A 15,000-nucleotide genomic window follows, 5' to 3' on the forward strand; every position below is an offset into this window, starting at 1 on the left:
ACTCACAGAAACTCTGAAAAATAACCGCAATCAATGTGGGTGTCGCGTGGGACTGACGGCATGTGGGGAGGAGGAGGAGCAGAGGAGGAGGAGGAAGAGGAGGATAAGAGGGAGGAAGAGGAGGAGGAGAGGGAGGAGGAGGAAGAGGAGGAGAGGAAGGAAGAGGAGGATGAAGAGGAGGAGGAAGAGGAGGATAAGAGAGAGGAAGAGGAGGAGGAGAGGGAGGAAGAGGAGGAGGAAGAGGAGGAGGAGAGGAGGACAAGGAGGAAGAGGAGGATAAGAGAGAAGAAGAGGAGGAGGAGAGGGAAGAAGAGGAGGAGGAGGAAGAGAGGGAGGAAAAGAGGGGGAAGAACAGGGGAAGAGAAAGGAGAGGAAGGAGTGGTGTTAAAGAGCGTTGAGGAGCAGGATAGGTAGCACAGGTCAACAGCACTGGAGCTCTCCTGACCTCCACACTGCTAAACTCCCTCTGACCCGGAGAGACCCAGGACAGGGCATGATCACACAAAGCTGGGGATGGGATGACTAGAGGGTGGACGATGCACCGGGCTGATCAGAGCCACAGATCCGGCCCATTGGACACCGTGGGCCCTAGTTTAAATGACAGGCAAAGCGCAAAGTCTAATGTCCAACCTGAAGCAAATTAAATAACTTAAATTACCTTCAAGGGTTTAATCTGTTAATTGAAAAGGTGTCCAATGCAGTTTCAGGGGTTTAATTTGTTAATTCAAAGGTGTCCAATGCAGTTTCAGGGTTTAATCTGCTAATTGAAAGGTGTCCAATGCAGTTTCAGGGGTTTTATTTACTAATTCAAAGGTCTCCAATGCAGTTTCAGGGGTTTTGTGCTACTGGGCTCCCCTACTGTTGTGGAGGTCATATTGTATTCAGCTGTCGTAAATACCACTCATGGCGTGCACCCTTCCCCCTGGACATAATGCAAGTGGATTTGTTTACTAACCAGAGAGCCATGAGATTGGCAAGATAATAATTCATTATTCCATACAAGTAGTAGGCTATTGCACAACTTCCTTATTCCCTGGGTCAGGGGAGAGCAGAGTTGCCAGGCTGGTTCTCTGTAGGCAGGTACTATTACAGGTTAACTGACCATCAAAATGACTTTGAAGAGGCCAACCTGCATATGGTACCTTTTAAAGCACAAGCAAGGTCCTTAGAGCAAATAGCAGTGGGTCAGCTTAACGCACCAACACGACACCATGTGGCTATGTAGCTTTAGCTCCGGCACGGGACCCTCTGCTTCTGCCGGGCTATGCCCTCTGCCCGTCATTCAAATGAGGGCCCCGGATCGCTCCATCTGGCCCAGATCTGGCCTGCATGCGGCTCTGAATCAGCCACTGCCAAGGGAGCAGCGCTGGAATGATGGTGGATTTGTGGTCGAATGCTGGTCAAGGCGCCGGCCTTCGTAACCGAACCTGCATCCCGCTGTGCGCCTCTAGGATGCAGCACTGGAAGGTCAGCTCAAAGAAACGTCTGAGATTGATCAAACATGCAGTGTTGACCGATCTGTGTTTGAATGGCCAAACCAAAGAACTAAGTAGTTAGTAGGGAGAGAGAGTTGTCAGGTTAAGGAGGGTGTGGGAGGGAAAATCAAATGAATTGTTTATGTCAGGGGTTGGGTACAGGAGTGCTGGTGTTGGAGTGCTTTGTGGATCATTGCATGTGCTATGGTTGCTGTTGAAGAATATTACAGTCTCCTTCAACACATCTCTAATGCAAGCATAGCTACACACACATACCTTATAGCAATTCAACAGATACAATTCACACACATACCCTATAGCAATTCAACAGATACAATTCACAAGACACAAAAAATACTGTACATTTTAGAGCTATTCCTAGTCCCAAAACGTTGTGAACATTATGATAGTCCAGAACTGGACATTATGATAGTCCAGAACAGGACATTATGATAGTCCAGAACAGGACATTATGATAGTCCAGAACAGGACATTATGATAATCCAGAACAGGACAATGAAGACACAGGCCCAGCAGTGTGCTACTGCATCAAGCAGTGTTCTATAGAATTGTACTAAAATGCTGAGCACTCTCACGTGTGACAGTTAGGACATACTCTGTACCCACTAATAGAGCAGCAGTACTTTGATTGCACAGTAATCTAGAGTTTTTACTAAGCTTTAGCTTTAACTAAATGTTTGGTTCGGTCCGGCGCTCTGCTCGCACAACTCACCTGGGCACACCTGGTGGCACGCGGTTAGAGCGGTGGGGCACCTGAGGGGGTGCGGTAGGGTCGGGCGAGGCGCCCGGGCGAGAGGGCACCGGCGGCACTCCTGTGGCAGGGGGGGTCGGGGGGGCACTGCGTCCACTGGGACGAGGGGGGCCAGGGGGGGCACGGCGCTGGGGGGTGGGGCTGGACATCGGAGACCTGTGAAGAGAAGAGAGACAGATGGGAGATGGCACAGTCACAGACGAGATAAGAAACAGACGAGATAAGAAACATACGAGATAAGAAACAGACCGAGATAAGAAACATACGAGATAAGAAACAGACCGAGATAAGAAACAGACCGAGATAAGAAACAGACCGAGATAACAGACCAGATAACAAACTGACCGAGATAAGAAACAGACGAGATAAGAAACAGACCTAGATCCTCCCCACCTCCCCTCCCCCACTCCTCCTCCTCTACTCCTCCTCTAGTCCTCCTCCTCCTCTACTCCTACTCCTCCTCTACTCCTACTCCTCCTCTACTCATACTCTACTCCTCCTCCTCCTCTACTCCTCCTCCTCCTCCTCTACTCCTCCCCCCACTCCTCCTCCTCCTCCTCTACTCCTCCTCCTCCTCTACTCCTCCCCCCACTCCTCCTCTACTCCTACTCCTCCTCTACTCATACTCTACTCCACCTCCTCCTCCTCTACTCCTCCTTTACTCCTCCTCTACTCCTCCACCTCCTCCTCCCCTCCCCCCACTCCTCCTCTACTCCTCCACCTCCTCCTCTCCTCCTTCACCTCCTCCTCTACTCCTCCTCTACTCCACCTCCTCCTCTACTCCTCCACCTCCTCCTCTACTCCTCCTCTACTCCACCTCCTCCTCTACTCCACCTCCTCCTCTACTCCTCCTCTACTCCACCTCCTCCTCCCTTCACCCCACTCCTCCTCTACTCCTCTACTCCACCTCCTCCTCTACTCCTCCTCTACTCCTCCACCTCCTCCTCCCTTCACCCCACTCCTCCTCTACTCATCCTCCACCTCCTCCTCTACTCCTCCTCCACCTCCTCTACTCCTCCTGTACTCCCACTCCTCCTCTCCTCCACCTCCTCCTCCACCTCCTCCTCTCCTCCTCCACCTCCTCCTCTACTCCTCCTCTACTCCCACTCCTCCTCTACTCCTCCACCTCCTCCTCCCTTCACCCCACTCCTCCTCTACTCCTCCTCCTCTCCTCCCCTCCCCCAGCCCTACTGTGCGCCTCCTCTTGCGTACCGGCGTCCCGAGGGTCCTCCCTGCACCTGCAGCCAGGAGGTGTCGACGGGCGGGGGCATGGCGGTGGTGATGGTGGTGGTGCTGATGTCACCGATGATGTTGAGCGCCTCGCGCAGGGCGTGGTACATGCGCAGCATCTCGTCGCGGTGCTGAGCCTGTTCCTGAGACTCCTCCATCAGAGAGTTCTGATCACCGCACGAGTACAGCTGCGCCAGCAACTCCGCATGGATGAACTCCTTAGTCTGCAGACAGGAGAGAGAGAGGGAGGGAGAGGGAGAGGGAGGGAGAGGGAGAGAGAGAGAGAAGGAGAGGGAGAAAAGCAGTGAAGAGTGGGGTCCTCTTACGTACAATGGATTTGAAAAATGGGACCAACACCCAATCGAAACCCTGCATGTTTTATTTTCTTTCTTTACACAATACTACGGACATGTTTGCTTTGGCAATACAAATGGTATTTTTTTTGTCATGCCAATAAAGCTCATTTGAATTGAACTGAGAGAAAGGGAGAGAGAAAGAGGGATGAAGAGAAGGGGGGAGAGATAGAGAGAGAGAGAGAGAGAGAGAGAGAGAGGGATAGAGGGGGCCGGAGATAGAGAGAGAGAGAGAGGGACAGAGGGAGGAAAGAGAGAGAGAGAGAGAGAGAGAGAGAGAGAGAGGGACAGAGGGAGGAAAGAGGCAGTTTCTGTTGTTCATCATCGTAATGGTCTATTGGATGAGGACATGTTGGCCTTGTAGTCCAAGAGGCTGTGGATAGTGTTTGTATATGTGTGTGTGTGTGTGTGTATGTGTATATGTGCGTGTGTTTGTGTGTGCTTGTGTGTGTGTGTGTGTATGTATATGTGCGTGTGTGTATGTATGTGTGTGTGTGTGTGTGTGTGTGCGTGTGTGTGTGTGTGCCCCTCACGTTGTTGATCATCAGGTGCATGATGGTCTTGGGGATGAGGTCTCTGATGGTGCGGTTGACGATGGCCATGTAGGAGTCCACCAGGCTGCGGATGGTCTCCACCTGCCGCTCCAGCTGAGGGTCTATGGAGTGCATGAAGCCGTCCGAGCTGCCCTCATCTATGGACTCACTCTGCATTATACACACACACACACAGACCGCATTATACACACACACACACACACACACAAAACGCATTATACACACACACACACACTGAGGGTCTATGGAGTGCATGAAGCCGTCCGAGCTGCTCTCATCTATGGACTCACTCTGCATTATACACACACACACAGACTGCATTATACACACACACTCACACACACCGCATTATACAAACAAACTGACTGAGGGTCTATAAAGTGTATGAAGCCGTCCGAGCTGCTCTCATCCATGGACGCACTCTGCATTATACACACACACACGACGCATTACACACACACCGCATTATACACACACCGCATTATACACACACACACACTGCATTATACACAAACACACACACACAACGCATTATACACACACACGCATTATACACACACACACACACAACGCATTACACACACACACACACACACGCACATACACACATGCACGTAGACACACACGCACATACACACATGCACATAGACACACACACACACACAAACACACACAGTGTCTCCTCCGGCTCCATCACTGACCTTCTCCTTATCCTGGTGGCGCGCACGGAGAAGCACAGGGTGGAGGAAGAACAGTGTGGTGTTAGTACAAATAAAACAGAACCAATGCTACTGGTAGTGTTGGAGCTAAGGAGCTAGCATTGCTACTGGTAGTGTTGGGGCTAAGGAGCTAGCATTGCTACTGGTAGTGTTGGAGCTAAGGAGCTAGCATTGCTACTGGTAGTGTTGGAGCTAAGGAGCTAGCATTGCTACTGGTAGTGTTGGGGCTAAGGAGCTAGCATTGCTACTGGTAGTGTTCGAGCTAAGGAACTAGCATTGCTACTGCTAGTGTTGGAGCTAAGAAACTGGGCTAGCATCAGTACCACATCAATCATTGCTACTGGTAGCGTTGGAGCTAAGGAGCTTGGCTAGCATCAGTACCACATCAATCATTGCTACTGGTAGTGTTGGAGCTAAGGAGCTGGGCTAGCATCAGTACCACATCAATCATTGCTACTGGTAGTGTTGGAGCTAAGGAGCTAGCATTGCTACTGGTAGTGTTGGAGCTAAGGAGCTAGGCTAGCATCCGTACCAGAGAATGTCTAACAAGGGGAGAACTCTCGGAAAACTTCCAGTTTCTGAACTGGTTGCAGTTCCTTTTCTGGTTCCACATGAGGGCGCTCACGAATAAGCGCAGAATGAATGGAGGCCTATGCAGCTGTACCTCTCAAATCCACTTTTCTCGGGATATAATTTTTTGCCCAGAAATTCAAATGTTGCAGTCGAAAGAGGGGGCAGAGAAAATACAAACCGCTGAGTATTATATTTTTTGAGTCACTTATTTGTTCTAAAAAGCCTTTCAAATGTGTCAATGACGTCATTCATTAGCAGAAAGCTAGTGTGTTGTGGGCAATAACGACCCAACCTGTAAGAAATCGAAAGGACGTGACTACTTGTTCATTCAACTTTTGACCTATAATCCATATTGAGCTTGCAGAAACCACAATCAAATATTACATTTCTCAACGACAACCAGGTGAAAGAGACAAATTTAGCCAAATTTACTGATGCTAGCCAAGCTCCTTAGCTCCAACGCTACCAGTAGCAATGATTGATGTGGTACTGATGCTAGCTCCATAGAACCCCATTGTTTTTGCACTTATTCGTGATCGTCCCTAGCGGAACTGCAACAGATTGCAGGTACAATGGAGTTAATAGGAAATGATTCGGCTCTCCGTAAACGGGCTCTGATCCGTACCACATCAATCATTGCTACTGGTAGCGTTGGAGCTAAGGAGCTTGGCTAGCATCAGTACCACATCAATCATTGCTACTGGTAGGGTTGGAGCTAAGGAGCTAGCATTGCTACTGGTAGTGTTGGAGCTAAGGAGCTGGGCTAGCATCCGTACCACATCAATCATTGCTACTGGTAGTGTTGGAGCTAAGGAGCTAGCATTGCTTCTAGTGTTGGGGCTAAGGAGCTAGCATTGCTTCTGGTAGTGTTGGGGCTAAGGAGCTAGCATTGCTACTGGTAGTGTTGGGGCTAAGGAGCTAGCATTGCTACTGGTAGTGTTGGAGCTAAGGAGCTAGCATTGCTACTGGTAGTGTTGGGGCTAAGGAGGTAGCATTGCTACTGGTAGTGTTGGAGCTAAGGAGCTAGCATTGCTACTGGTAGTGTTGTTGGAGCAAAGGAGCTCGCTAGCATGCGGTAGCCACAGAGATTGTGGGTTCGATTCCCAGCTGCCACACTGTGCCCTTGAGCAAGAGACTTAATCGTGAGTAGTTGCAGGCAGACTTGACCCTGTTGCTTTGAGTAAAGGTGTCAGCTAAACCCATGAATAAAAAAACACACAGGTTCATGTTTACAGACATGATCTCGGTGTTGATTTATATGGCTCATGTTCAACTCCAGCGAGTGTGTGTGTGTGTGTGTGCGTGTGCGTGTGTGTGTGTGTGTATCTCACCACCACACGTTCAGGGTAAACTCCAACGTGTGTGTGTGTGTGTGTGTGTGTGTATCTCACCACCACACGTTCAGGGTAAACTCCAGCGTGTGTGTGTGTGTGTGTGTGTGTGTGTGTGTGTGTGTATGTGTGTAACTCACCACCACACGTTCAGGGTAAACTCCAGCGTGTGTGTGTGTGTGTGTGTGTGTGTGTGTGTGTGTGTGTGTAACTCACCACCACACGTTCAGGGTAAACTCCAGCCCGCAGAAAGGCGGCCTTCCAGCTGTCCACCTCATCCTGACTCTCACAGGCCAACTCCAGCTGCCGGTAATCCTTATACACATTCCTGTACACACACACACACGCACGCACACACATACATACATACACACACACGCACGCACACACACACATACAGACACGCATGCACGCACACACACACACTCTCACACACACACACACACAGGAATAAGTAACCTGTGGATACAAAACTATCCTATTTGCCCTGATCTGGGGCATTAGCTCACTATCCATCCACATCCTACTGCTGATGGACAGAGAGAGAGAGACAGAGAGAGAGAGACAGAGAGAGAGAGTAATATGCTGTAGCCTACCTGTGCTCAGTGTTGAGAGTAATATGCTGATATATATATCTATGCTGTGCTCTACCTGTGCTCAGTGTTGAGAGATATATATATCTATGCTGTGCTCTACCTGTGCTCAGTGTTGAGAGATATATATATCTATCCTCTACCTGTGCTCAGTGTTGAGAGATATATATTTCTATCCTCTACCTGTGCTCAGTGTTGAGAGATATATATTTCTATCCTCTACCTGTGCTCAGTGTTGAGAGTAATATATCTATGCTGTGCTCTACCTGTGCTCAGTGTAATATGCTGTATATCTATGCTCTACCTGTGCTCAGTGTAATATGCTGTATATCTATGCTCTACCTGTGCTCAGTGTAATATGCTGTATATCTATGCTCTACCTGTGCTCAGTGTAATATGCTGTATATATATATATATATCCATGCTCTACCTGTGCTCAGGTGTAATATGCTGTATATATATATATATATATATATATATATATATATATATATATATATATATATATATATATATATATATATATGCTCTACTTGTGCTCAGTGTAATATGCTGTATATATATATATATATATGCTCTACCTGTGTTCAGTGTAATATGCTGTATATATATATATATATATATATATATGCTCTACCTGTGCTCAGTGTTGAACAGGGCGAAGATGTGCTTGCTGGACATGAAGCCCTTCTCAATATCACGCAGCTTCAGGTTGTCCACCGTCAGCATGTACTTTTTCTCTTTCTCCTGCAGGGGGCGCCATACAGACAGACATCAGTGCAAGAACGAGGGACTAAACCCAGTTTAGACACGGCTTTCCTTATCAGAATAAATCCAACTTCAAGGTTTTTTCATTGTGAAACTAAGATGAAATACCAAAGATGACTATATAAGGTGATAAGGCTATTTAAATATTATACTATATAAGATGATACGATTATTAAAATATTATACAATATAAGATGATAAGATTATTCAAATATTATACTATATAAGATGATACGATTATTTAAATATTATACTTTGTGTGTGTGTGTGTGTGCATGCGTGCGTGCGCGCACGTGTTTGTGCGTGCGTGTGTGTATGTGTGTGTGTGTGCGTGTGTGTGTGTGTCCGTGCGTGCGTGCGTGTGTGTGTGCGTGTGTGTATGTGTGTGTGTGTGCGTGTGTGTGTGTGTCCGTGCGTGCGTGCGTGTGTGTGTGCGTGCGTGTGTGTGTGTGCGTGTGTGTGTGTGTGTGTGTGTTTGTGTGTGAGTGCATGCGTGTGTGTGTGCGTGCGTGCGTGTGTGTGTTTGTGTGTGAGTGCGTGCGTGTGTGCATGTGTGCGTGTGTGTGCGTGCGTGCGTGCGTGCGTGTCACCTCATCATCCTTGTACCAGGACATGTTCTCTGCAGTCAGGACGAACCAGTACTCTTTGGCTCCGCCCTTCATGATGCCAATGTTGTTGATGGTCAGCCATCCCTTCCTGATCACCTGGAAGCAAAACGCATGGCACACGTGAAAACACACACACACACCAAGGGCGTAGATTTGGTCTCAGCTTTGGTGGGGACACATCCCCAACTCCTGTTGTCACGATACCAACATTATTGTTTCAATAGGCTACCAATAGTAAGTGAAGAATCTCAATTTCGATACTTTTGGGATTTTTTAACATTTGATTTGGTTTGTGTGATTTGTGAGATCATTGACATCAGTGGCAATCATAGAATTTGATTGACTCTCCACACACACACACACACACACACACACACACACACACACACACACACACACACATAGAAAGTGATGGTTGTCATAGGATTCTATTTCTAATTCATATAAACTTTATATTGTTAATTATTTATAGTATTTTATGATCTGCATAATTATTCATAGCTAAACATATTTAGTAATTTGAATACATCACATTGATATTTATATTATTAGGCTACCCTTGTCTTTAATATCATAATTTTCTAAATCTAATTGAGTGCCTGTCACTTTAAGTAGAACGTGAACGCAATTAGCTTTCAGTCTCACGGTTTTAGGCTAGTGAAAAATAGTTTTCGCTATATGTGGATTCAACATCATGTTTGTTATGTCATAAAATAAATAAATAAAATAAATGTTCAAAAAACTAACAAGTCAAAGAAAATGTTTTTTGGATGAGATCATATAAAGAGATATCTGGTGTCTCACAATGTTCACTTCTATGAGTATGGAAATGCACTATAGTTTATCTTTTATTTCTTTGCGTTGTGCAGGCTACATTCACAAATACATTAGCCTACATAAACAGAATATAGGAACAGGAAAATGTCTTGGATCCATTGTTTATTGCGACTGCCAGATTGGTAGCCCCATAAATAGTCAGTGATGGTGAGTTATATTCTGTGATATGCGACTATCCGTGCAGCACACCCTTATTCAACATGACTCCTAACTTTGGTTGAAAGTGTGACAATATCCTGAGTAATAACCTAACAGTAAAATGAAAGCCTGGTCACCAGTTGCCAGTTTGTATGGCTAGTTATTTTGCCTACTTAGACTCTGCATAATGAAAAAGCTTATTATGTCCCCTTTCTTCTTTTTGGGTGGCATAGCTGATCTAGATAGATAGATATATGCTTTATTGATTCCCAAGGGGAAATTCAAGCTACAAATCTACAAACCACAAAAAGGGGCAAACATGTACATTAATAAAGGCAAAGGGAATATCAAAATGTTTTACTCTGGCCTTTTATGGGGTATGTGTTAGCATTAACTTACCGTTGTTGTTGACACACCCGCTTGCTTGGCTGCCAGTGCAAAGTAGCCTGTGCTTTGACACTCTCTGTGCGTGTAGCGTGCGTGTCAGATAACCTTTCCCCCTCCCCCTCGGTTTATCATTCAATCAAATGACGTTTTTTTGTACTGTCGTGCTGGCTGTCGGAATGATCAGCAGCAATGAGTTCGCTAAAATATTGGTGGGGACAATTTTGTCATCTTAAAATGTTGATTAGGACTAGTCCTTAGCGTCCCACCCTAAATCTACGCCCATGACACACACACACACACACACACACACACACACACACCTGTCAACACACACACATGTGGACATGTCTGTGTATATGTGTGTGTGTGTGTGTGTGTGTGTGTGTCATGAAATGAAGATTGAGACGAAGAGGGAGAGCAATATGTGATAAGGTTGAGTGCACTTGTGTAAGTGTGTGTGTCTAAATGTGTGTGTGTGTGTGTGTCTAAATGCAGAAGTGGGTATTAACGTGTTACAAGTAACGCACATGAGTAAAAAAGTATTTTTTTTGAGTACTTCTACTGTTACTCAAGCACATTTTTGCACATTTTTGAGCCAATAACCTACCCTACGCTTTCTGCATCTTCTGGTGAGACTGCCAGAGTAGCAACTAGACGAGAGGTATGACATGACACGGAAACTTTCGCCTATATCCATTTCTGGCCAGCATCGTTCAACAATCACATTGGACTAAGAAAGTAGGCCTACAATTTCATTTATCAAGCAAAGCAAATCCACTAGAAATCGAGCACACCAGTTATAAAAAACCCTAGCATTCATTTATGTAGCCTCAATGCTGCAGGACATCATGACATGAGACGGTCGGCTGAGAAATCAGATAGCCTGCTCTGTCGCTCTGTCCGAGTGGATATGCTATATGTAGCCTAAATATAGGTCTACCCATAATATAGCCATTGTTTTTAGGTTGCATTGTCTGTATGGTAAAGCTATAACCAGACTTCTAGCAATGCAAAGCAGAAGAATCAGCTGGCTATGGATTGGAAGTGACTGCTTTTCAATCCATAGCCACTTAATGCTTATTCTGGCTATGACAACATATGTTTGCCTATATGACTAGCCTACAGAGTAGGAGAAAAGCACAGGGTACTTTTGTATCCCTTGTATCCCTGTGTGTGTGTGTGTGTGTGTGTGTTTGAGAGAGAGGGAGAGAGAGAGAGAGAGAGAGAGAGAGAGAGAGAGAGAGAGAGAGAGAGTGGAGATTGAGGTGGGGAGTGATGTGTGATGGGGTTAACATGAACCATGTTAAAGGTGTGTGTCATAAGGTCAAGGAGACTTTGCAGCTCTGGAGCCTTAGAGCATGTGTGTGTGTGTGTGTGTGTGTGTGTCTAAATGTGTGTGTGTGTATGTGTGTGTTTGTGAGGGGATACAGCTTGGCTGTTTATGTAGATGGTGTGTGGGAGTGGATCTTGTTGGTGTGTGTGTAATGAAGCCCAACAATGTGGGTATGTGATGCATCAACATCATAAAGACTGTGTGTAATGATGTGAGACAGCGTGTGTGTATTTATGTGTGTGTGTGTGTGTGTGGTGTGGTGTGGTGTGTGTGTGTGTGTGTGTGTGTGTGTGTGTGTGTGTGTGTGTGTATTCATGTGTGTGTGTGTGTGTGCATGTGTATGTGCATATGTGAGTGTGTCTGTGTGTGTGTGTGTGTGTGTGTGTGCGTGTGTACTGTATGTGCATATGTGAGTGTGTGTACGTGTGTGTGTGTGTGTGTCTGTGTGTGTGCGTGCGCGTGTATGCGCGTGTGTATATGCATTATGTGTGTGTGTGTGTGTGTCTGTGTGTGTGTATTTATGTGTGTGTGTGTGTGTGTGTGTGTGTGTGTGTGTGTGTATTCATGTGTGTGTGTGTGCATGTGTATGTGCATACTGTATGTGAGTGTGTCTGTGTGTGTGCGTGCGCGTGTATGCGCGTGTGTATATGCATTATGTGTGTGTGTGTGTGTGTCTGTGTGTGTGTATTTATGTGTGTGTGTGTGTGTGTGTGTGTGTGTGTGTGTGTGTGTGTGTATTCATGTGTGTGTGTGTGCATGTGTATGTGCATACTGTATGTGAGTGTGTCTGTGTGTGTGTGTGTGTGTGTGTGTGTGTGTGTGTGTGTGTACTGTATGTGCATATGTGAGTGTGTGTGTGTGTGTGTCTGTGTGTGTGCGTGCGTGTGTGCGTGCGTGTGTATGTGCATTATGTGTGTGTGTGTGTGTGTGTGTGTGCGCGTGTGTATATGCATTATGTGTGTGTGTGTCTGTGTGTGTGTGTGTGTGTGCGCGTGCGCGAGACAGAGATGCTGCATGGCTGTTCACATAAAACGGTTGCGCACAAACTTACCATTATCTCATCCTGTGGCAGCGTTGCCATAGCAACACGTACAGAGCGGGAGAGAAGAGGAGGAGGCAATTAGAGACACAGAGAGAACAAGGAACCGCAGAGAGAACTGCAGAGAGAACCACAGCAGAACACAGAACACAGAACTCACGACTGACACAGAACACACATGCAAGTCTAGATACCTGATTACAGACTACAGACTGGACTTTGGACAACAGACACAAGGGCCGCGATATGTTTTCTACATATTCACATGCACATGTGCTCGTTTGTGTGCGAGAGGAATGTGGACATCGGTTAACTGGACCGTAGTGGACAATAGTGGACAAGAATCGCTACTGGTGTCAGAAGTGGGATGGCTTGCTATGCCCAATGTGTGAGCTGTGTGAGGGACTCCCAGGTTGGGTGTGTGTGTGTGGGACGCTAGTGTGTGTGTGTGGGACGCTAGTGTGTGTGAAGGACGCTAGTGTGTGTGAAGGACGTTAGTGTGTGTGTGAGGGACGCTAGTGTGTGTGGGACGCTAGTGTGTGTGTGGGACGCTAGTGTGTGTGTGTGGGACGCTAGTGTGTGTGAAGGACGTTAGTGTGTGTGAAGGACGCTAGTGTGTGTGAAGGACGTTAGTGTGTGTGAAGGACGCTAGTGTGTGTGAAGGACACTAGTGTGTGTGAAGGACGTTAGTGTGTGTGTGTGGGACGCTAGTGTGTGTGTGTGGGACGCTAGTGTGTGTGAGGGACGCTAGTGTGTGTGAGGGACGCTAGTGTGTGTGTGGGACGCTAGTGTGTGTGAAGGACATTAGTGTGTGTGTGTGGGACGCTAGTGTGTGTGAAGGACGCTAGTGTGTATGAAGGACGTTAGTGTGTGTGAAGGACGTTAGTGTGTGTGTGTGTGTGGGACCCTAGTGTGTGTGTGTGGGACGCTAGTGTGTGTGAAGGACGCTAGTGTGTGGGAAGGACGTTAGTGTGTGTGTGTGTGGGACGCTAGTGTGTGTGAGGGAGGCTAGTGTGTGTGAAGGACGTTAGTGTGTGTGAAGGACGTTAGTGTGTGTGTGTGGGACGCTAGTGTGTGTGAAGGACGTTAGTGTGTGTGAAGAACGTTAGTGTGTGTGTGTGGGACACTAGTGTGTGTGTGGGACGCTAGTGTGTGTGAAGGACGCTAGTGTGTGTGAAGGACACTAGTGTGTGTGAAGGACGTTAGTGTGTGTGTGTGGGACGGTAGTGTGTTTGAGGGACGCTAGTGTGTGTGAGGGACCCTAGTGTGTGTGAAGGACGTTAGTGTGTGTGTGGGACGCTAGTGTGTGTGTGTGGGACGCTAGTGTGTGTGAAGGACGCTAGTGTGTGTGAGGGATGCTAGTGTGTGTGTGTGGGACGCTAGTGTGTGTGAGGGGGGCGCTAGTGTGTGTGAGGGACGCTAGTATGTGTAAGGGACGCTAGTGTGTGTGAAGGACGTTAGTGTGTGTGAAGGACGTTAGTGTGTGTGTGAAGGACGCTAGTGTGTGTGAAGGACGTTAGTGTGTGTGTGGGGGACGCTAGTGTGTGTGAGGGACGCTAGTGTGTGTGAGGGACGCTAGTGTGTGTGTGTGGGACGCTAGTGTGTGTGTGGGACTCTAGTGTGTGTGAGGGACGCTAGTGTGTGTGTGGGACGCTAGTGTGTGTGAGGGACGCTAGTGTGTGTGAAGGACGTTAGTGTGTGTGTGTGGGACGCTAGTGTGTGTGTGCTAGTGTGTGTGAAGGACGCTAGTGTGTGTGTGTGGGACGCTAGTGTGTGTGAGGGACGCTAGTGTGTGTGTGGGATGCTAGTGTGTGTGAGGCACCCTAGTGTGTGTGAAGGACATTAGTGTGTGTGTGTGGGATGCTAGTGTGTGTGAAGGACGTTAGTGTGTGTGTGTGGGACGCTAGTGTGTGTGTGGGACGCTAGTGTGTGTGAAATGTGGGCGATCTACAGGTGTGTGTGTATGTGTGTGCCTGCATGCGTGTATGTTTGTGTGTATGTGCGTGTGTGTGTGCGTGTGTGTGCGTGTGTGTGTGTGTGTGTGTGTGTGCGTGTGTGTGCGCGTGTGGGCGTGTGTGTGTGTGTGCGTGTGTGGTTGTGATGTGACAGTACCTGATTGCCAGCTGCTTTCTTCATGCTCTTCTGACTGCTCCTCTGCTGAGCACTATGAAGATAAAGAGAGAGAGAGAGAGGGAGAGAGGGAGAGAGAGAGAGAGAGAGAGGGAGAGAGAGGGAGAGGGGGGAAAGAGAGAGAGAGAGAGGGAGAGGGGGGAGAGAGAGAGAGAGGGGG

At 47.4% G+C, this 15,000-nt stretch overlaps 1 protein-coding gene across 1 annotated transcript in view; it reads right to left on the reverse strand.

Moving 5' to 3' along the window:
- The window catches only part of dnm1b (dynamin 1b), a 39,389-nt gene that overhangs the window by 5,011 nt on the left and 19,378 nt on the right, over nt 1-15,000 (reverse strand). The window contains exons 8-16 of the mRNA XM_042102290.1: nt 14,823-14,874; nt 12,723-12,734; nt 8,959-9,072; nt 8,238-8,347; nt 7,224-7,335; nt 5,086-5,097; nt 4,364-4,534; nt 3,460-3,701; nt 2,209-2,403 (exon numbers count right to left, since the gene is read on the reverse strand). Coding sequence (XP_041958224.1) covers nt 2,209-2,403; nt 3,460-3,701; nt 4,364-4,534; nt 5,086-5,097; nt 7,224-7,335; nt 8,238-8,347; nt 8,959-9,072; nt 12,723-12,734; nt 14,823-14,874 — 1,020 coding nt within the window. The remainder of the gene's footprint in view (nt 1-2,208; nt 2,404-3,459; nt 3,702-4,363; nt 4,535-5,085; nt 5,098-7,223; nt 7,336-8,237; nt 8,348-8,958; nt 9,073-12,722; nt 12,735-14,822; nt 14,875-15,000) is intronic.

The sequence above is a fragment of the Alosa sapidissima genome, chromosome 8 (assembly GCF_018492685.1).
Source record: "Alosa sapidissima isolate fAloSap1 chromosome 8, fAloSap1.pri, whole genome shotgun sequence".
Lineage (NCBI taxonomy): Eukaryota > Metazoa > Chordata > Actinopteri > Clupeiformes > Clupeidae > Alosa > Alosa sapidissima.